This window comes from Penicillium longicatenatum (assembly GCF_028827895.1).
Source record: "Penicillium longicatenatum strain IBT 33135 chromosome Unknown contig_3_segment0_segment0, whole genome shotgun sequence".
Taxonomy (NCBI): Eukaryota; Fungi; Ascomycota; class Eurotiomycetes; order Eurotiales; family Aspergillaceae; genus Penicillium; species Penicillium longicatenatum.
In genome coordinates this window covers 2,478,459-2,499,749 of record NW_026643121.1, presented here as the reverse complement: position 1 = coordinate 2,499,749, position 21,291 = coordinate 2,478,459, and the positions used below count along the sequence as shown (strand labels likewise).

The window sequence follows — 21,291 nt, the reverse complement described above, 5'->3', positions numbered from 1 at the left end:
ATGGCTCAACTGGGAAAGAGCAAGAGCGTCAGAATCATAGCAGAGGAGCATTTCATTCCGTTCATCAACGGTCGAGAATGGACGGTTCATGTATAAATCGGATATAGATCCGGGTCCATCATATCATCAAAAAAAGATTAGGTGGCGAGACTAACCGCCAACCGATGCATCTCAGGTTGGAGAGAGAGGGCACGGTAGGCCCTACACTCAAGTCTCATATCAATCATAAAAGGGATCTGGGGCGCATAACCATTACCACCCCTTCTTCCGTGCAAATCGCTTGTTCAGAAGAGTCAGGACCTTGCTGACGTTGAACTGGACATATTCCAGGTCAAGATCCTCCAGGCTGTCCTTCTGCATCTCCAACAAGTCATCAAGCTTGAGATCAAGCTCCAGAAGCCCACGGGCACGGCCCTTGTAGTGCAGGCTAATGACAAAAGTGCCAGGAAGCGGGCTCTTGAACATGAAATAGATGTTCGCCCTGCGGTTCTCCGGCACGTTACTGCGGCGGATGACACCCTCCTTTTCCAATTGCTGGTGCGTGAACTTGTAGGGACCAAGTTCCTGGTGCTTTTCCTTCTTCCGCTGCTTGCCCTCGGATTGGCTGCGCACATTGTGGAGATAGGACTTGTAAGTTTCAAGTTGGCCCACCAGATACGCGTTGTGATCGCGGATCGTGGCGAAAACCTCCTCGAGTTTCCGTGTTTCCTCAAGCACCTTCTCCTTCAACGAACCAAGGTGCACCAACTCCTGCTCCACCTCATCACGGAGAAGACTAAACTCATCGGAACGATCGATCACACCCATATCTTGCAGCTGACTCAGCAATTCCATGGTGCGAATACCCTTTCGTACCATAACCGCGTCATTCTTCAGGGTGGCGGCGGCTTCGGCAATGCGGTCTAACCGAAGAGGTCGACGCGCGACCGACGAGTTAGGAGGCAAGGACCGGAGGATCTGAACGAAGGTCGACTTGGCCTCCATGAAGAATACCTCTTCCTGGGTAATATCCAGGGCGGCTGTCAAATCATCCAAGGCAGTTTCCCACCGACTGAACAAAGGCACGGTAATGGTTCGGTTCTCTTTGCGAGGAACCTGTGGGGGCGCCGCTCCCAGTTCCTGAAGCAGCAGAGAAAGGTGCGAGTGCTGGTCTTGGGCCAGCGCCGCAGTGTGCTTCTCCAAAAGGGCGTGGGTGGCATACATTTCATTCAGGGTGATCTGGAGCTCGAGATCGCGCTTGGAGAGAGCGACGTAGTTGTCCATTTCGAGACTCTCGTAGAAATCCTGAACTTCACACAGATCGAGCAGGAACTTGTTCACGCGCTCCTTGTTGGACTCAATAAAAGGCTGCAGGTTGGCCATGTAGGGCTCTTTGGCGTATGAAGGCTTGTTGGCCAAGTTCTGCAGCATCTTGGCAATTAGCGTCAAAGTCCGTCGGGGCTTGTCGGTAGGAGTAGCATCGATCAGCATATAAGAGCGAGGGGTCACAATGGCGGGGTTGATAAAGCGGAGGAAGAAGAAGCCACCGATCAAAGTACAGATGGTCTGGTCCTGTGCATCGGGGTACTTGCGGCGCGACAGACTGCGAATCTGCTTGCAAATCCACCGGATACCGTACGGGGTCTCGTCTACCGAGTCAATGATAGTGGTCAAGAAACCATTTGCGATATCGGATAGCATCTTCAAGCGAGGAGCAATGATGGCTTGCACCTGTTCATTCGCTGCAGCATCCTCGGCAGTGACAGAGCGGGCAAGGTAATCTGGGAGGGTGCCGGTCTCTTCCTCGATCTGCTTTACCATGCTCTCGTAAACCTTCAGGGGATTGATCTCTAAATCGACATCACGCAATTCGATCAAGGAGTTGATGCGATCGGCGAGGACCTGCTTCAAATAACTCTGACCGGGGCCACGTCGTGTATATGTGGTCATCATGCGAGACACAGGGGTATTCTGGCGCAGGAGGGAGGAGTATTCAGGGGTGTTGTCGAATTGATAGGTAAGAACGGATTGGAACATGGTGAGTAGAAGGTGTTCTTCACGGCTCTCGTACTGGTTACCGTAGATGGTGAACATGACGGTCTGCAAAAGAGAATCAATCTCGGCCATGGAAACAAGTCGACACAGGTGAGCAATGTGGCGGGGCTCCGACTGCAGCAGGAACAGGAGGTTGCCGTATTTCTGGGTTCGCTCATCGTTGGGAAAGAAACCTTCTTGGGGGTCGGCCGTATCGTCGAGATGGCTTGCGACTTCGTTTTGCTAAGGGTTGGTGTAAGTGGACAGTTCGTCCGCGGGAGTTTGAACAAATCTTACCTCCTCGAGGGCCATTCGGTTTTGAATCAACAAGGCAATTCGTGAATCCAGGTAGCGTACATCCTTTTCCAACACGAAGTTCTTCTTGGATTGGGACGAAATCTTGGACTTCAGTTCTCGCAAGTGTTTCTGTGCTGCGCGGGAGTCAGTAAGGACAAGGATGTATCAGGGGTTCACGGCGTACCTCTGGCCAAATCATCCGAAATCTCCAAATCCCTGTCCTTGGCGGACATGGACAGGTACAACGCGGTGACTGACATCCGCTTGGATTGGCGGAGCGACCGAGTATCGTGAGACGACATGGTGTTCTGTCGTGCGACGGGTTGAAACGAGGAAGAAGAGGACGAGGACGCTCGGGATACTCTCGATGCAGGCTGCAGCATCGTCGCAACTGACATTGTGTGGTAGGGAAGAGGAGGTCTTCGAAAGTCCGATTGCACTTCCGACGACCGTTGTTGTCGAGGTCGTTGGCGCGAAACTGGTAGATAAGAAAAGAGAAAAAGTCAGAAGGGCGAGAATTCCTGACAATGAAGATGTTTATTTTTCCTCTCTGGACAAGAAGGAACTGAATAGGTCAGGCGGCCAGTGAATTAGTTCGCATACCTCACCCCGAGCTGAAGTGCTTCTTTTTTCTCCCACAACAGGGGGTCGGCAAAGAAGGTTTTTGTCGCGACCACGGAAAGGGGAGCGGGAAAAGCGGTCGAATGGCGACGAATCACGGTGGGTGCGAGGCGCGCAACGGCAGGGTTGAGAGAAGAAGAGAAGAGGAAGCCGGAGGGGTGGAAGGGAGGGGAGAATTAGAACTGATCGGAGGGGGAGATTATTATTTCGTTAGTTTGCTGTTAGGGCGGTTCTGGGGAAAAGGTCAAGGACAAGGTGGATTCCCAGTGGAGCTTGGGACCATCACGATTTCCTAAGTTTCTCTTATATGATTAATCGATTAATGATTTATGATTTAGTATTTCCATTTCCTGATTTACCGATTTGCTGTCGAGTACAGGACGGCCAGTTCCTATCGTATTAGATCCATCCCTTATGCAAGGGGAACCATATCCCATATCTTGGGGATTTTAGTTTCCTTTCGTATTTTCTTTCTTTTTCCTCTTTCTGCGTAGGGTGTTTTTCTATTTTTGATTTTTCATCAATTATCCAATTCTTTTCTGCGGGTTTTTTAACCCCAAATTCGTGAAATGTATAGGTGCTTTTAGCACGGAACCCTTTTACCCCTGGCCCATTGTAATGCGTTCGCCACTTGCGAAACATCCCCCCTTTTTCATCTGTACCAGTGGTACTTGCCCAGTAATTCACGGAGTATGTTACCAGATTGGAGACTTGAATTCTAATTGATCTACCATTCCAAGGTTTCTACATGATCGTCCCAACCCTTGTCTCCCGTGTCCCCTGCCCCCATTCGCCCTTGACGTCAAGCAACGGTGCCACCAGCCTATGCAATCTAAATTGCCTTGACCCAGCACCTGGACAGGTACCTGCATCCGGAGGGGCCATAGCCGGGCCGCACTGACTTCCAAGTGGGGATTCTAGTCGAACCACCAATTTGACGCTTTGTCCACGAGACCTCCATGTGGACGCTGCATTACTAGGTTTCAAGTTAAGTTGTGTTTTGCTTTTATGTGTCTTGCTTGATTCACTCTATCCTTGGTTCACTTCTGGGGACGTCGGATGCTTATCCAACTCCACTGTTCCTAATCCATAGAGGGGACTTGCCTACTGCAGGTGCATCAGTCGTTCGACGCTATCGGGTGTCTCAGACGCAAGGACTTTAGCGGATCTCGCAGCCGGATTGGCACGCCCGGTTTCTTTATCCGACATCGTGCGGCCCGCGTGGACTTGTTCTCATTTTTCGTTCTTCAACTCCCACTTTTCCGAGATAAAAAAGGATGGCACCATAGCATCCTGCAACATCATGGAACATTCATGTCTCGTCTGTCGCTGTACATGGTAAACCCTTTCAGTCCCTAACTCCAAATGGATCAGATAAAACCCCTGGGCCCTTCGAGTGTCCCAAGCTCCTACCATACCAAATTCGAAGTTTGTATGCGGGGGTGCACTGGACACGTAGTTATCCTCATTGCTTTTTTCTTGTCCCCCTCCTTCGACTCTAACCTTGCACGCTCTTGCATTCCTGGTCAGTGCTTCTGTTCAGGGGTAAATGCGCACGAAAGTGGATCCGGTGGGACTCGGGATGGAGACTCGAGAGTTCCCTCTCCGCAGCATGAACTCTACAGGGAAACCATCCCACGTCCTAAATCCCTAAGCCCGTTCCAACTGCCGTCTACCCGTGTCTGAGACAATTCTATGCACATACTTCAGTGTGGCGTGAGGGAATGCAACAAAAAATCATTCTTCGCATACACATGCACACGAACTTGATTTCATTTTTTTTTTTTTTTTTTTTTGGCATTACCCACATCCGCCATGCTCATCCTAGCCCGGCCGATCAACCACACGGGCCACATGCATCCCATCCCGTCTGTCATGAAACACACCAAGCTCCGTCGCAGATCCGTTGCAGCTCACCCCCCTATTTGATGCCGGGGGCTGCCGTGCAAGATTCACATCTTCTAGGCAGGGGTACAGGAAAGGGCTGGGATCGGCAATGCATGCACAGTATTACAGTAGCATATCTCGAGTGCGCGCGGAAAAAGATGGTGAATCAACGGGCCGCTCCTCCTGGAGCTCGTGAGCGGGGCGATCATCTCTATGGGTTAGCGCATATTTACTCGGAGCGTGCCCGTCCCATCTTGACATGTATTTGTCTGCATTCTTTTCTTCAACGTGGGGAATGGTCCATGCGTATAGGTCGGCTGACTGCATGTCTGTGCTGCCATCGCGTTCGGAGCTCGGTGCAATGCGAGCGCTTGAGGGATTTTGATTAACCCAGGTAAGTTTAGCGCTAGTTATCGAGCCTCGAAACGAGTCGGCTAGTTGCGTGTTGACGCAATGCTTTGGATCGGCAGTCCACGCTAGTGAGTGTGATTGTCGTTGTTTGAGGGCGGTTGCCTTTTCGCAGCTTGCGGCTGGACATGATGCAATGCCTTCTTCTATCTTGAAATCTAGGCTTGATACCGCAAGGGGCACATTATTGGTATTTGAAACTTGCCAAGACACTCATATGCATCCTGTGCCAGGGACGGCCCGCTTAAAGAGGTCTTAGGTTTTAGAGTCGGATCCGTTTTTGATCAAGGTCGTACAGAGAGAGTCGCCAAATGAGCTTCTGGTTGGGAAAGCTTTGAAACGCCTAGGAAACACTTGTAGCACATTCCACGGGGGGTAACTTGGAGTTTTACATTTGAACAATGGTCAAGGGTCCACATCCGTATACTATATTCGACTCGCAAGGTTGATCTGATAAGCCGTGCGAAGTATATATGAAACACAGTCTAAACATATCCAAGAATAACAGATACTCGTGTACCTTCCTCATCAAGAATCTGTGGATGGATGGTGAGAAGAGAAAGAAAATTAACATGATACTATTTAAGACAGTGATAGAAGTAGACATCTCTTCTCAACAACCTGGACCTAGAACAACTAGCCCTTGCCACATGGCGACAACAACAACCCCTAGGGCTTGGAACTTTCAAGGTTCGCCCAGGTGACCATCAGATACCCCCAACCTTGGAACTCCCTCCACCCTTGGACGAATTCCCGTCCTCAATTATCTTTCTTCTCCCCCTCTCTCCCTCCTCTCCCCCCTCTCCCCCCTCTCCTTCCCCCTCACTCTCCTGTGCCTGCATCCTAGGAATCCAAAATCGACTGATCATCCCCCCCCAAAAACTTCTGATCAACCCAACCCAGCAATCCATAAAGGATCCATCCCCACCCCCAAAGCGACACACCCATCATACTAGCAACCAACAAGACTGGCCCGAGAATTAACAACGACAAAACCGCCCACAGGATCAGCGCAACAGCAGCAAACACAAAAACGCCCGCCAAGAAAATTAACAGCGGAACCCCACAGCAGATCATCTGACATATAATAAACGTTGTGGCAATAGGTCTCTTCATCGCAGCCTCGTACACCTCTGCCTGCTTCTGCGGGGGGAGGAGGTACATCACGAGCCATTTCATGAAGCCTTCGAACCTGTCCATCGTTGACGGGACGATATTTGAGAACCATTCCGTGATCCCGCTCCAGACGCTTGTGAAGGTTGAAGGGGGGGTTGGTTCATGTTGGGTGCGGGGTGTGCCTCCGTCGCGTGGAAATTCACCTGGGACTATAGGGTCGGTTATGTCTTTGGTTTGCTTGTGGACTTGTTTCACGGGTCGGTCTAGTTTTGGGATGTTTTTGGTAGGCTTGGGAGCGTCGGGTTTGTTTACCGGGACGCGGTTGAGGCCGCCGGTGACCTGGTCCAGAGACATGGTGTGGATATGAGAGGATGGAGGGTTGAACCTTGAAATCAAGGACTGAGGTAAGTCGGAGTAAGTTTGGTCTCTGGGATAACGTACAATCTGAGGACGTAGATCTATATCAACCGTTTGATCGGTATGACGTAGGGGGCGCCGCGTAAACTTGTTGTAATATATTAATTTGGCTATCCACTCTGCATTGATGTAACTAAACAGGCTCAGATAACAATAACACAATGACAGGGAAGACCGTTAAACAGGAAACTCTATTTAGATGCCGGTGTGAGCCACTTGCTGTCGTGGCTACGTGTTGTTCAGTTGATCCACGTATCCAAGCCCTCGGGCAGTAGACCTCTTAGGCGTTCGTAAGAATCTTCATGTGTATCTGAGTGGGGCAACTGCCGGATTTTTAACTGAGAGGCGGGATATTTGGTATGTTTTCTGCTCTTTTTCGACATTTTATGAGCTTCACGAAAAATGAAGGCGAGGAGGCCGGCGATGTCCTCATGGAAATATTCATGTGCTGGCTCAAGATGTGTATGGCTCCACTGGAATTGTACTCAGTAACCATACCAAATATCCAAGAGATCGAAAGCTCACATTGCTCTCGTTATCGACTTGGTAAAACCAGAAATCCTTAGAGTTGGTAGCAAGCCCGTACACTGTACAGTCATTTTTGCCCCGGCACTTACGTGCCTTGTGGACCATGCCTATGAAACATTAAATAAAGAAAAGAACTAAGCCAAGATTTCATTGCTTACCCATATATGCATGTACGGTTGCCTCATCGGCATATACTGGTGTCTCAGTGTGCACGACGATAAAATTTGTCGAAAAGTCCTCGACCGGGCCGTACCACAGACTATAATATGGAACTCCATAAAAGCCATAATGCTGACCGTAACATTGAAGACCCCGAAAGGTGAATTCGACGTCAGACTGAAGGGTAAGTGAGTAATTAAACTCTTCATTCACTCTTCTAAAGACATGGTTGAGGAGTATATCTAGCCGGGTTCTGCGGATGGTTATATTATTGGGTTCATGGAGGCGGATAGCATTCAATATTCTCTCTATGCAAGGTTAATTATGTTTAAAATATGAGCGTAATAGCAGAATAAGTACCAAATGTCAGAGTCAGAGGCATGTAGTGACGAGACTGCATCCATTTCCTTGTGAGCTCAGCTAGAAAGCGATGTCCTGGGTGCCCGGTCTCAGTAAACAGAGTACCGACAGCGTCGAGTTTCAGATTTTGTGCTGGTACTAAGTAATCATCGAAAAGACGAGTGGAATCCCATGAAGCCCTGTCCGCCGTTCTTAATAGTTGTTTGGAGGTAATCTTGCCCTCCTTTCTATCAAGCGCTGCTGCGAATACTCGCTTGAGCCCCTGCTCGAGCTTTTGGATTTTTGTTTCTTGTTGAACTTGCATGGTGTTATTTGACATAATAGCGATGTAAATGGTGAATGAGCGAGCGAGAGAGACTTTTAGACGAGAAATGCTTTAATGTCGGCCTATACGTCTCGAATAGGCATAGTATTTGTATAGGACAAACCTGGTCGGGACGCGGAACTTGTCCATGGTTAAGTACCGACACAAGATGTGATATATATAGATAGCTTTAAAATACCTAGCAGTGGAGTCTGTTATGTTATAAATAAACCTCAAGAAAGTGTTCGGTAGTATTACTCCATTTTCATTTAAGTTCAAAGGTTTGGATATAGCACAGAGAGCTTTGAGGAATAAGCAAAACCTCCCCAAAAGAAAAAGCCTTGGCAGGAACAACAGAAAGCTTCACGATAAAGTAACAATGCTTCCTGAAAGCCCCTGGGGAATTTTGTCATCCCTTTAGACATAATTCATTGCAGTTCACCAGGGAAAAATGAAATCATTTGGTCTATCTTGCGCTTTTATGTACACCTCAAATTCAAGGCGATGATGAGGCCTTAATTGAAAATGGCGACAGTATCAAGACCAACAGAATCATAAAGAATGGCCGTGTCAGACCAAAGCCATCTCATTCGCCTGGGTGCTAATTCAAATCCTAGCAAAAGAGTATCCTGACATTCAATCCAGACGCCGGTTCCATATAAGAATGCAAATCTATCTTTTCTGGTCATTTCGCATCATGGCACATATTTGATACCAGCAAACAAGCTCCGGATGTTTCTTCAATAATCCTCATCACCAAGGGCTTCCATTCCCAAGACCAGTGATAGCAGCGGGTGGTTCTGTCATCACAGGCAGCGGCGGTGGCACGTAGGATTCATAGGCAGGTCGAATTGAGCCAACTCCTTCTTTGAGATATAAAACAAGCCGATAGGCAGAGTTTCCATTCAAGTAGTATCGATGGAGTCGCTTGCTGCGAAGGAAGCCAAGCCGCTCGTACAGTTTCATCGCTGCAGTGTTTGTCATCTCTGTCTCGAGGACGATCTGTTTTACGCAACCCTGATTAGCAAACAACATTGCGATAAACTCCCGTGGAACCAAAGACAAACCTCATCGGCATTCCGCTCAATCATTGCATCAATAGCCATGCGCACCAGCTTTGTCGCAATGCCCCGACCCCGGTACTCCTCGCGCACGGCCAGCATGGCGATATATCCACGTAGAGGACCGCTGCGATGCGGCTCGAGCTTAGAGACCACGACTCCAACCATCTCATTTTTGTCGTCCATTGCCAAGAAACAGAGGTCGCCCCACTGGTAGAGGAAATAGCGGTAAACGTAGATGCTGTAGGGCTCAGAGAGATCCTTGGAGATCAGCTGGCGCATTGCAGCGACATACTCGTTTTCGCGAGCACTTTCATACCGCACATAGCGGAGGGGAGAGACATCTTGGCTCATTCCGGAGTCATTGAAGGTCCAGGGGTGCCCGGTTGGTTGGAAGGAAGCTGGAGGGGGAGGTGGGGAAGCGATAGCGAGATAGGAATCACAAGGGCGGAAACCACGGACTGATTGCCATGTGACGCCGATCGTCCCCGTTAACGATACATCGCATTTTATTTGTTTTAATTTTTCCCTCTTAATCCTCTCTATTCTCCCGCTACCTGTGTACATTCTTTCGGCGTGCGTCTTCCTTCCGATCAATTGGATTTGGTTTGGTCCTCGCCTTCTTTTCCTCTGAGCGGTCGCTATGTTGCGCCGCCGCACAGGCAAGGACGACACCTCGTCCAGTGACGGCAAAAAACAGGATCTCCAATCACAAACTGAAGAGGATCGCCTTCGCGCAGAGTTCGATGGCGCCAAGGTCAAGCAGCTGGTGATTCAACCACCGCGGCGGAGTAAGCGTCGCAATGGGCTGATCTTCGCCCTGGGCGGCCTCTTCGGCATCTTCATTGCGGTGTTTTTCGCGCAGCAGCAGGAGGTTATTAGCTTGGAGTCGCTGTTGGACTTGAACCTCGATTCTCTGATCGATGTTATTCCACAGGGAATCATGCGTGACGCGAAGGAGTTCTCGGTATTGTGCTCCCATTGTTGTGGCTTGCTGTTTACTATCCGGTCAAACCCGCTAATCAGTCCGGCTACTGCAGCAATTCGAACGCGATGCCGTCAATTACGATTCGTTCGCGATCGGCCTACACCTCCGATCGCAAGGCGTTGAAGCTAAACACCCCGTTGTGATGATACCTGGGGTTATTTCCACGGGCCTCGAAAGTTGGGGAACTGGAGATACTTCGCGTCCATACTTCCGTAAGAGACTGTGGGGCAGTTGGAGCATGATGCGAGCACTGGTTATGGATAAGGCAGAATGGAAGAACCACGTCATGCTTGATCGTGAGACTGGCTTGGACCCCCCCGGTATCAAGCTGCGTGCGGCGCAGGGCTTCGATGCGACCGACTTCTTTATCACAGGGTATTGGATCTGGAACAAGATCCTGGAAAACCTAGCGACAATCGGCTATGATCCAACAAATGCTTTCACGGCTGCATACGACTGGCGGCTCTCATATTTGAACCTGGAAGTTCGTGATCAGTACTATAGCCGGCTCAAGTCCTATATCGAGACCGCAGTGAAGGTGCAAGGCGAGAAAATCACTTTGACATCGCACAGTATGGGGTCACAGGTCGTACTATACTTTTTCAAATGGGTAGAAAGTGAAGAGCATGGCAAGGGTGGTAAGGACTGGGTCAACAAGCATATTGATTCTTGGATCAACATCAGTGGATGTATGCTGGGTGCTGTTAAAGGTCTGACGGCTGTGCTGTCAGGAGAGATGCGCGACACAGCGCAGCTAAACGCCTTTGCCGTATACGGCCTTGAAAAGTTCCTGTCCAAGGAAGAGCGAGCTGAAATCTTCCGGGCCATGCCAGGCATCTCTAGCATGTTGCCCAAGGGCGGCGAAGCGGTGTGGGGTAACGCGACATGGGCGCCAGATGACCAGCCAGGCCAGGCGATGAGCTTTGGCAATTTACTAAACTTCCGCGAGACCAACTCGTCTTGGACGCAACGCAATCTCACTGTCCCTGAGAGCCTGCAGTACCTCCTGGACCAAAGCGAGGACTGGTACCGTGACCAGGTACTGGGCAGCTACTCACACGGTGTCGCACACACCGCAGCCGAAGTCGAAGCCAACGAGAAAGATCCCCGCACATGGCTCAACCCTCTTGAGACTCGTCTACCTTATGCCCCAGACTTGAAGATATACTGTTTCTACGGCGTGGGAAAGCCCACCGAGCGCAGCTACTGGTACCAAGAGGAGACCGACCCGCTAGTCAATCTCAACGTCAGCATCGATACCACTGTCACAATAGATGAAAATGTTGACCATGGTGTCAACATGGGTGAGGGCGATGGTACAGTGAACCTACTCAGCACGGGCTATATGTGTGCCAAGGGCTGGCGCATCAAACGCTATAATCCAGCCGGCTCAAAGATTAAGGTCTTTGAGATGCCCCACGAACCGGATCGCTTCTCGCCTCGCGGCGGACCCAACACTGGTATGTCCACATTCTGCAAATCATCGTATCCAACCACTAACCAGATAAATAGGTGACCATGTCGATATTCTTGGTCGTGCCTCGCTGAATGACCTTATCCTCCGTGTAGCCGGCGGCAAAGGCGATGAAATCGAGGAGACATTTGTGTCTAACATCCGCGAGTATGCGGAACGTGTACAAATCTTTGACGATAAATAGACTTGTAATGCCATACCCGTGTTTATGATCGTTTCTCTTCATTTCCTATCTCCGTAACTTTATCTCATGTACTGCCCAGCCCAGCCAAAATGATGCAAGCCAAGTTGGTACAGATGACACAATTGATACCGTGGATGGATAGCATTTAGACAGCTAAGATGGGCTGCAAAAGGAACTAAGGATAGCATACGCATAGCTTTATTCACACCCGTTAAGTTGTCCAGCAAACAATCGCAACCGTAGAAAAGTATTAAGATACCGGCTTTAAGCTCCGACACAGGTTATCGCCGACCATCAAAGCCCCACAGGGCGTACCTAACCCGTGGACAGACTCTATGTACCAAACAACAAGTACATAGACCTCGTTTTTTAAGTTTCGTATTACAAGTCTAAAGTCACAAGATTTATTACTCTTTGAGCATGCACAAAGATAGGGGCCTTTAAGCTAGGGATGGAAAAGCGGAGCTCACAACTTAGCATTACTCCGTGGAATGACCAGGTGACCTTGACGATATAGCTGCTTGAGTGGTTCAGTTCCTAACCTGGGAACAAGCTTAGAATAATGACCTTCGTATCACGTCAGAATGAGAACTGTAATATAGTTAAGTAGTGAATATTTTAATTACGATAGCTTGGATAAAAGGGTATTGGCCGGAGCTCATGCAGGTTTGATAAGCTACATCAATCCAGAGCATGCATCCCTGTACTATTCCAATAATGTACGCAGATATTGAATAAGGAAACATCCCCGACTAGGCGAAACTAAAGGGATGGATGTTACGGCAGCATTGCATCAAGTAAGGATTTTCCCCCTAGCGTTTGAATTCGCTTCCAGCACACGATGTATGCCCGAATGTGAGAAGCCTCGGGAGCGCACATGCGATTTGGTCCGTGGGATCGACGAGGGAAGAGAAGATGACTGGTGATCTGCGTGATGCAAAAGCGGGGGGCCAAAACTTGCTAGGGTCATGATGATCTGCACAGAGCCAGATGAGTGGTCTGAGTGGAGCGAGGGATACGATTACGGGCTGCATGATACCTGGATTTTCTGTATTGGGTAGGAAGTTTAGGTACAATTGGATTTACGTATTTATGTAATTATGCAATGTTTTACATGGAGGGTGTGTGGGATAATAATGTAATGTACAATTCATAACTTCATCCTCTAGAGTTTAAGAATAATAACGATATCCAACGCGATCGTCCCCGGAGTAGGTAGGCCGGCTGATCGCATTCACCACGCCCTCTCAACAGGGAGAGAGGAAGAACACAAGTATTAGGTGTTTGGGCGGGGTTGGGTGCATGATGCCGTGAGTTGGATCGTGCCTTATTCAAAGCCAGAAGCGAAGAGATCGGCATGTTAGGAAGGAAAAATGAGCTCCGTCGAATCCCATTTCCCTCCTAGTCTGCCGTAGTAGTCCGTGCTGAAAGTTCATCCGCGAGGAATTCCTTGCCAGTCGGTAGCCACTTGATGTTCCCAGGGATAATTCTTAAGAATCACCCGATGCAGTCGCCGGATTTGACCTGCCAGCGGCGAAGACACCAAAACGAAGGTTAGACCGATTCAGTCCAAGTTATAACCCTTCTCTATGTGCCGATGCAATAATGTTCTCAAAAGCAAAAATATCCAAAGTTCTATTGCACAGCGAGTGTAGTGCAAGCAAAGGCGCCGAAACTTTTTTGTTCCATAAAAAGTCGTTTCCCAGACGCCGGTCATAAGCGATCGACACGAATGATAAAATGTTTGTGCAAGTGCACGAGCCGAGAAGCGAAGAATAGGTGGCCCGTGCAAAAAAAAAAAGTCGTAGCGAAAGACATGGGTCAGAAATGAATAATAGCAGATCGTCCAGAGGACGTCTGAGTCTGTACAAGCGAATGTTTCCAAACAGTGGCAATTGCGAGAGACGCAAAGGCCCCAGGTAAGGCCCGCCACCGGAATTAGTATTATAGACGGAGGTTGTCACTCGAGAGTGACGAGGCATGTACAGCCAGAAGGTAGATAACCTTCGGCTCAAGGCGGATTGGGTGCCGCGCGAACCGGAGGTTTCCAATAGGATTAAAAACCTTTAGGTGTCGAAAATGGTTCAATGCAGATAGTGGTCCCAACATGATCATCAAAAGTAGAACGCCGTGAAAAATAGATGCAATAATCAACAAGTCGAACAGAGTATTTGCATCCCCCGGAATTAACGACCAGCTTCAAGGTCATGGTGGTCGTGGTTTGAGGTGAGGGTCTCGCTTTCCCACGTGTAGTGGTCGTCGACGGGGCTGAGGGAGCCGGAGGAAACGGAGGAGGAAGAACCAACGGTCCACTCATCGCTGTCCAGATTGAAGTCGCCATCGAGGCTGGCAAGGTCGTAGCCAAACTCGCGCGAGGCGTCGCCAACCTCCACGTAATCGTAGTCCCAGCGGAAGTTCTTGTCGAGTTGAACGCGGGGAAGGAAGCGAGTCTTGGCAAAGTAGAAGGCCACAGTGGCGAGCAGACCACCACAGACCAGATCAACCGCATAGTGGTGAGAAAGGTACATGGTAGCCCACCACATCCAGAGGGTATATGTGACCCAGAGGGGCTTCAGTCGGGGGAAAACGTGGCTCATGAAAAGAGCCGCGAGAGTGGAATCAGCAGCGTGGAGTGAGGGGAAAGCACCGAACACGACAGGGGACTGCTTGAATCCGGAGGTGTACAGGTCGATTCCGAGCAGCTTGTCGATGCGAGCAAGACCAGCGGGGTTTCCCTGCATCGAGTAGTCTGCCGGAGCGAGGCCGTACAGATTCTCATACCACGGTGGGGAGCATGGGAACACCAACTGAACGGTGACAGCCACCATGCTGATATAGCCGAGAGTGCGAGCGAAGAGCGGAGTAGTACCAGGAGGACCGAAGATGAAGAGGATTAAAGAAACGACAAAAGGCGCGCCATAGTGGCAGAGACCGTAGGGAATCCATGCCAAGATATCCAACACCACGTTCTGGTGGGCGGAGAGGATGTTGCTGATGTTGGCACCGTATAGAATGTTTTCCATGGCTGGTAGTACTCGGACCCAAATTGCGGGTCTCCAGTCGCTCGGAACGAACCTATTAAGGCATTTGTTAGCTTCCTTTTTCTGGTGATTGACGCGAAACTCCTCAATTGTCTTTCACGGTCTGACCACCAGACGCGCAATTATAACGTCACGTGGGGCGAAAAAAAGAAAAAGGTGAGGTGGACATACTGGCAAGCATAGAAAAAGATAAGCCACCCAGCAATGGGCAGAAAAGGCAGAAAGAACTGCCGTGTAATTGGCATGAGTAGCGAGAACAAGAGAAGGCTCGAGATAGCGGTCTTCCCAAGCGGGCCGGGAGATTGCATGACGGTCAGGGAGAAGATGCCGATGATAAGCAACAGGAGGTACTGGAAATCGTACACCGTCCATCGGTGAGATTGTAGTGAGCGCAGAGTATCGAAGGGTGAAAATGAGGTCTGCAATGTCGAGATGGACGAGGTTGGCGATAAGCGACTCCGAAGCTTTGAGCGGATCTTGCGGCGCATGCGATGCGGCACCAAGAGCTTGAATGAGCGCCATGGCATTTGGATCTGAAGTTTGCCGAACTGATTTTGTGTGCGATCCTTCCATGATGGAAAGGTAGTCATCTTCGCGGCGGGAGTCCCCTCTAGGAGACTCTGAAGTCACTCGAATGTAGAAGGGGGGCAGGAAGGGTTCGAGGGATACCGCGGGATGAGACGGAAGGAATTCGCGAGTTCGGTAGGTTTTCAGCGTTGACCGACCAGCATGGGATGGGAAGAATGGTGACCGGATTGAAGTAAGGCGCCGAGCCCTAAGGAAACATAAAGAGCAAACAAGAAAGAGAAATCAGAGGGGGGAGTAAGGATTAAGAAGGGGAAGAAGAAATTGGGAGAGGGTTTCCGTAATTTCCGTAATTGTAATACACGGTTCCAAGTTTGGCGCCGCAAATAAAAGTCCATGGCGTCACTAGTTCTCGGCCCCTATTGTAACCATGTTCGGTTTAGGGAATTCTTGGGCCCAATCTTTTACATATCTGCATACTCGTGTAGCTTTGATCTTTTCTTGATCTATTCCTCTCTAACTGATCTGAATTCTGGCTTATGATCATATTGTGGACAATACCGATACGAGTCCCGACTGTGCCGGGCGGATGCGACGGAACGGAGTCATGGGGGGCCGAGAGGCTGATGCATGAGAGATCACAACGGAGATTATGAACAAGCGCATCCGATGCTTTTCGAATCTCCAAAGCCCGAGGTCCAAGAGATGAAAATTTTTCCTCGTGTTTTTCTTATTCTCTCACACAGTTCGAACATCTCTTCCAAGGTTCTAACCTCATCTTTGTCACTACTAAACCTGGGTAGGCAGTGAGTACGGGCAGCTTCGTATAGCGATACAAAAATCAAAAAATAATACATGAAAAAAAAGGGTCAAGAGGGCCAAAAGGGCCAAAAGGGCCAAGAAGTTGAGCCTAACCAAAAACAGCGGATTACAATACACTGCAAAAAATCGACTCAGGACCCAGGTACAGTTACCAGACCCAGGTATTGGTTGAGACGCAAATTTTCAATATAAGATCCATAGCAAGCGGCCGATTGGCCCACCCTGCGGCCCCATCGTTCAATTACATCCAACAGGAGGCGCCAGATCCTCATGCCCAATTTCGCTTAGTCCCTTGTTGTACAGCGTCCATGTCCGATTCAGCCGTATTACTCTGTCGTCCCTGGTGATTTCAAGCGACTCTACACTACGCGTGTGACTGTTTACACGGTGTGGTCCACGGGTGCTCAGGTACGGTAAGGTTCTAATGATCGCCAACGGTCGCGGGGGAGCGCGTGTGTGGCTTCTACTATTGGTTCCTATTTTTCAGTAAAAGCAGGTGGTCGCGTTGTTCGACCTCTAAACCTCAAGATGGTAACCATTACTAAAACTCCGGTACAAACTCTGCACGGCAAACTATTGTGGTTTAGTCCCGGGCCGTAAATGAAGATGTGCAGTTACAATATTAGGTGTCTCAGGGATGCCCAGCCTCTGTTATTATCATTCTTGAACTAGTTATGAACGTGGTTTTTCCAATAAAACTCCGGAATCCACTCAACAATCCAATTTCCCGCAAACTTTCACTAAACACGGGAGCTGGATATCTTGAAGCCGATCATGGCCTAGTTTGTCGCCCCCAGTTTCAAAATTCCCAAGTCGCACAACTATGGCCAATCACAATCTCTTGAAGGGGCCAAAGCTCCGACCTGACAAGGCGACCTGTCAGCTATTTCGCAAACTTTCTTTGTTTTTTTGATTCGAGCTATCTCAGGTCTGAGTAGCCATGCACCTGCACAGTACAGTAAGACCATTTTGACCTACATCTGGAGACACGTGTGGGACGCCGGTACTGGCATCGTTGTAATTACATGGGCAGAAGAGTGGATACAGAGCTGGATGCAGAGCTGGGTTTGCATGGACGGGGCCGTTTCGATGGGGGTTCGATGTATGGATTCTCGCAGTCGCTTGGTCTATGCTCCTCGATGGCTTTTATCCCTTTCAAGTTAGGAATCATGCTCAAAATAGCTGATACTCGTGGGTACTTACGCTTGGATGTCCTGGTTGTCCACCAGCAATACACGGAGTAAAGGAAGATGCAACCGAGAAGAATGATTCCAATCATATTCTTTTGCGCGAATGAATCTGCTGAACTGGTCGCTTCTCGATCAAGCTGCGCTTGATAAAGTTCAGGTGTCGTCGATGCTAAGACCCTTTTCTTCAAGGCCAAGTAATCCATTAGTTCGACCATTAGTTCGAATTGGTGAATGCGGCTATAGAACTGGATCCGAAAGTTCACTTTCATTTGTAGTCCTAGAGTTATCCGGATACTTATCCATAGTTCTACACTGGTGTTACAGCCGCCGTCCTTTTGAGCAGCCGATGCTGGGTTGAGTTGAAAATACATGGAAACAAAGTCAGAGCTTATCTACTTACACCCAAGAGATCCAGTCAAAAGCTTGCAAGAAGCGACCATTTAAATCTGCAGATAAAGTCAATCTTGGATCTTCGAAAGTAACGATCGATCTGAATGGAGGTCCGACGGTCAAAAATGGAACGCATCTCTACGAGTCTAAAAATGACCCCGATCTAAATGTAGGCCCGGTGGCCAAGAATGGACTTCATTTCTACTCAAGAATTATATTTAAAAATGACGTTTTCACTCAACCCCATTGGATAGAACACTATTGAAGGACCGTCCTAAGCTCCCAGGATGAATTAATAACCCCCGTTTCAGATCTCAACGTCGCGCGACCGAGGCCAATCACAAAGTAATACCAACCAGCCTCACCCCGTGGCGCTTACGTCAAAATATACCGTTCTGTCCACCTTGAAACATTCACGTCACGAATAATTAAATCGACATCTGTGACAGCGTAATACTACCACACAGGGCTGTGTAGGTAAGATCGTATTCGTTTCTTTATTGCCATATCAATCGTGTGGTTGCCTGGAGTAAAGTGGATACAGCTATCTGTAGACGTGTCTGCGCCACAAGTTGTGGAGACACGTATGAGGTCAGACTGCGCGAGAAGAACGTTGAAGCAGATTACTGGAATGGGGCTGGAGCTGGGAGGGCTTACACGTGTACAAATCATGAGCTCGGCTCTACCGTAGCTTACGGCTATTTTGGGATCGGAATTTTAAGGTTTGCGCTTTGTTGCGCTGCATAATGCCTCATTTGGGTGATTGCATTCGAGTGAACAATCTTTTGACTGCGTTGGAGCCTCATTGTCTGGGTGCTATAGGCATCAGATCGTTGTCCTTGCTCTATGCATCATTCCTTGCGCAGAACAACGGAGAGCGCATACAGTAGTACACAGTGACGGGCAGGACTTGGTGAGTTATGGCCCCTGCTTCACCCTTATCCCTCGCTTGACTCAACGAGGGTCTGCTTATGGAAATTGTGAAGTTACGTTAGGCCACCAATTACAGTGGCTGAGGAGCTGGCAAGGTCCGTTGGAGTTTTTAGTATACTTAGCCCTGTAGACGAAACCACCTGGGCACAGCCCTGCAAATTTGGGGACCAAAGAGTATCAAAATCATAGGGTAAGTTACAACCTTCTAAGCCCTTTCACCAAAATCACATACAAGGGAATTCGCCTCGGAGCTTGCCGATGCCCAAACGTGCTTTGAACCAAGTGGCTATGCTCATAGGGCAAAGACAACTGCCCCTTGCGGCAACATAACCCCCGTGCTTGGCATAGCACAGCCAAGATTCCTAACAAGTTTCAACATCGCACAATCAGCCTTGTAGCCACAGTCAATCCTTAACCGTAGTGTAGCGTTGTATGATCAACAAGGGAGTCATGTGCATGGTAGATCCTGTTGTGAAAGAAGCATGCCATCATGCCACACTCCCCACATCTGGTGGGGTACGACACAGCACCATGCTGGTATGTACCGCATTGTCTCGTTATGAAAGGAGAATAAAAGTACACTTACAATACAGACTGGTCTGAGCCTTGCGTTAGCAAACTTGACTGATTTCATCGGGTATCGTAGCCGGTTCTGGGTTGGCTGTTCGTTGCTATGACGCAATTGGATGGTCTTATGCATCATACCCGGGGAAATCAAGACGGACTTCGGTCGGGTTAATGGAGGAATTACTTGTTGGCATTTAAGTGGGTTTTCATGTCTTATTTAATTCCAGGGCGCAACGAATCAATCTTCCTTGCGTACCGATATCCATGGATGTGCATGAACGGCTCCCCGTGGTCCAAACAGTTGAGTAGTCAGAATGAAATGTAGATCAATAATGTAATGATCAACATGAAACCTTGGAAGTAGCCGACGCCGATATACCCCGGTTTTTTATCAGATCCCCCAGGGGTCTGAGACCTTTATCCGATGATCCTACCTATCGTGGTCTCCATCTATGGATCGTGCTTTCTGTCTAACCTGAGGATTGTTGAGTAATCTGTAGATTATCCTTAATGGTCTCAATGAACATCCATGGGTCTAATTATTCCGTGGAAAATTCTGACTAGGTACCTCTAAACCTTTGGAATGTCTTTGACAATCCATCAATGCCCACGATATATACTGGCAGTCCGGACCTTAGATGAAAGCTCTGAACATTAATATCATTTAAAATCTTCCGATACCTAAATTTTAAAAGGCCTCAAGCCTACATCCATGAAAGTAAGAACGCAGAGATGTGACTTTGAAGATTATGCTGTACGTATCACAAGACAAAGGGGTTTCCACTGTCATTTTGCAGTGATTCTGGGAAGCATAACCTCGCACTGAATTATTACCACAATCAATGCTATTCAATCATGCGAGAATATGTGAGTAGTGAAAATCCCTTCGGTTGGTTCTGATATCATCATATATTCATATTTCATCGCTCATGTAGCACGGAGTATCTCCAAGGCTATGTCGTGTAATGCAAAAATTCAGCACCGAGATAACACAGCGACTCAATTACTGGGCTGTAAGATGCACGTGTAGACTGCGACCGGAAGATTACTGTAGTAGCAGAAGCCTGTTCTATCGTCCTTCACATTTAGTGAGCCTATCAAGGACAAATAGGATGATTTGAACCGACGGGGTAAATGCTATGACTTTATACTGAATCTTTGAGGCTGTATTTCAAGGGATTGGAGTGATAGCCTTTCATCAAGAGTAGATGTACAGAGCTGAAGAAGACAAGAATAAAGCAATTGCCTATTCGTAGGTCCAGACTCGAGGGTATACATCATTTCCCACCGTTGCTGCGTAAAATCCATACAGCTCGGTTGGCTTTCCTTCCTTGCTCCTGAGGCGTAACACTGCACCTCATAACGGTGGTTGAATATGCCAACATGAGGTTTTTTAGACGGTCAAATTCAAATGCAATTCACAAGGGAATGAGAAAGAATCCAAATTCGGAGACAAAGGCATAAATTTGTGAGGTCGAACAGCTTAGAATAACTTTTTCAGAAAAAATAGTGCCTTGAGCTTAGTGAGAAGCTTGGGCACCGACTTCAGCGAGAAATAGAATCTAATTTAATTGTTTGCAAGGAACATTTTTAGTAATTCTGTTGAGCTTGCCTAGCAGGGGTGGTTCATATATTCCTCTAGAGTCGGTTTAACCCAGTCTAAAGATGAAATTCTCCTTGGATATCATCCACGAATCAACTCATGGTCTGTTTGAATACTAGGACTACCTAAAGCTATTGGCGCACCTTCATTGGGTCTCGCTGGCTCTGATGGAACCGGGTATCAGGAAACATGATACGCGAATAGATCGTACACCTTCATTCTAGCTCAGTGAAGAACTTCAGCTGTCATGTTTGGCTGACTTACAACACCTATATAATGGTAATATCCTGCGGCGTATGTTCTACTAGAACCTCGCCTGTACAGATCCCCAACAAAGGATTTATGGCTTTCCATGCACTTGCTATGCAGTTGGGTTGGTCAAATGGCCTAGACAATCAGGATA

At 48.5% G+C, this 21,291-nt stretch overlaps 6 protein-coding genes across 6 annotated transcripts; 1 reads left to right on the top strand and 5 right to left on the bottom strand.

The window, feature by feature from the left end:
- Positions 1-252: 252 nt before the first annotated feature.
- N7484_006299 (Ras GTPase activating protein IRA2) lies at positions 253-2,713 on the bottom strand (the record flags this gene model as incomplete). Its single annotated transcript, XM_057116717.1, has 3 exons — positions 2,495-2,713; positions 2,311-2,444; positions 253-2,256 (listed from the first exon to the last, which is right to left on the bottom strand). Exons 1-3 carry the CDS (start codon positions 2,706-2,708, stop codon positions 253-255), a joined length of 2,352 nt encoding a protein of 783 aa, XP_056972600.1. The 5' UTR covers positions 2,709-2,713.
- Positions 2,714-6,069: 3,356 nt separating this feature from the next.
- N7484_006298 (seipin co-factor family protein) lies at positions 6,070-6,696 on the bottom strand (the record flags this gene model as incomplete). Its single annotated transcript, XM_057116716.1, has 1 exon — positions 6,070-6,696. One exon carries the CDS (start codon positions 6,694-6,696, stop codon positions 6,070-6,072), a length of 627 nt encoding a protein of 208 aa, XP_056972599.1.
- A 1,078-nt stretch (positions 6,697-7,774) lies between these two features.
- On the bottom strand, positions 7,775-8,110 carry N7484_006297 (uncharacterized protein; the record flags this gene model as incomplete). The annotated part of the gene is made up of 1 exon (XM_057116715.1): positions 7,775-8,110. One exon carries the CDS (start codon positions 8,108-8,110, stop codon positions 7,775-7,777), a length of 336 nt encoding a protein of 111 aa, XP_056972598.1.
- A 753-nt stretch (positions 8,111-8,863) lies between these two features.
- On the bottom strand, positions 8,864-9,525 carry N7484_006296 (peptide alpha-N-acetyltransferase MAK3; the record flags this gene model as incomplete). The annotated part of the gene is made up of 2 exons (XM_057116714.1): positions 8,864-9,112; positions 9,178-9,525. The coding sequence occupies 2 exons, from the start codon at positions 9,523-9,525 to the stop codon at positions 8,864-8,866; spliced, it is 597 nt and encodes a 198-aa protein (XP_056972597.1).
- A 289-nt stretch (positions 9,526-9,814) lies between these two features.
- N7484_006295 (phospholipid:diacylglycerol acyltransferase) lies at positions 9,815-11,817 on the top strand (the record flags this gene model as incomplete). The annotated part of the gene is made up of 3 exons (XM_057116713.1): positions 9,815-10,138; positions 10,212-11,619; positions 11,672-11,817. 3 exons carry the CDS (start codon positions 9,815-9,817, stop codon positions 11,815-11,817), a joined length of 1,878 nt encoding a protein of 625 aa, XP_056972596.1.
- Positions 11,818-14,003: 2,186 nt separating this feature from the next.
- N7484_006294 (phosphatase PAP2 family protein) lies at positions 14,004-15,448 on the bottom strand (the record flags this gene model as incomplete). Its single annotated transcript, XM_057116712.1, has 2 exons — positions 14,004-14,892; positions 15,030-15,448. The coding sequence occupies 2 exons, from the start codon at positions 15,446-15,448 to the stop codon at positions 14,004-14,006; spliced, it is 1,308 nt and encodes a 435-aa protein (XP_056972595.1).
- Between the last annotated feature and the right edge of the window lie 5,843 nt (positions 15,449-21,291).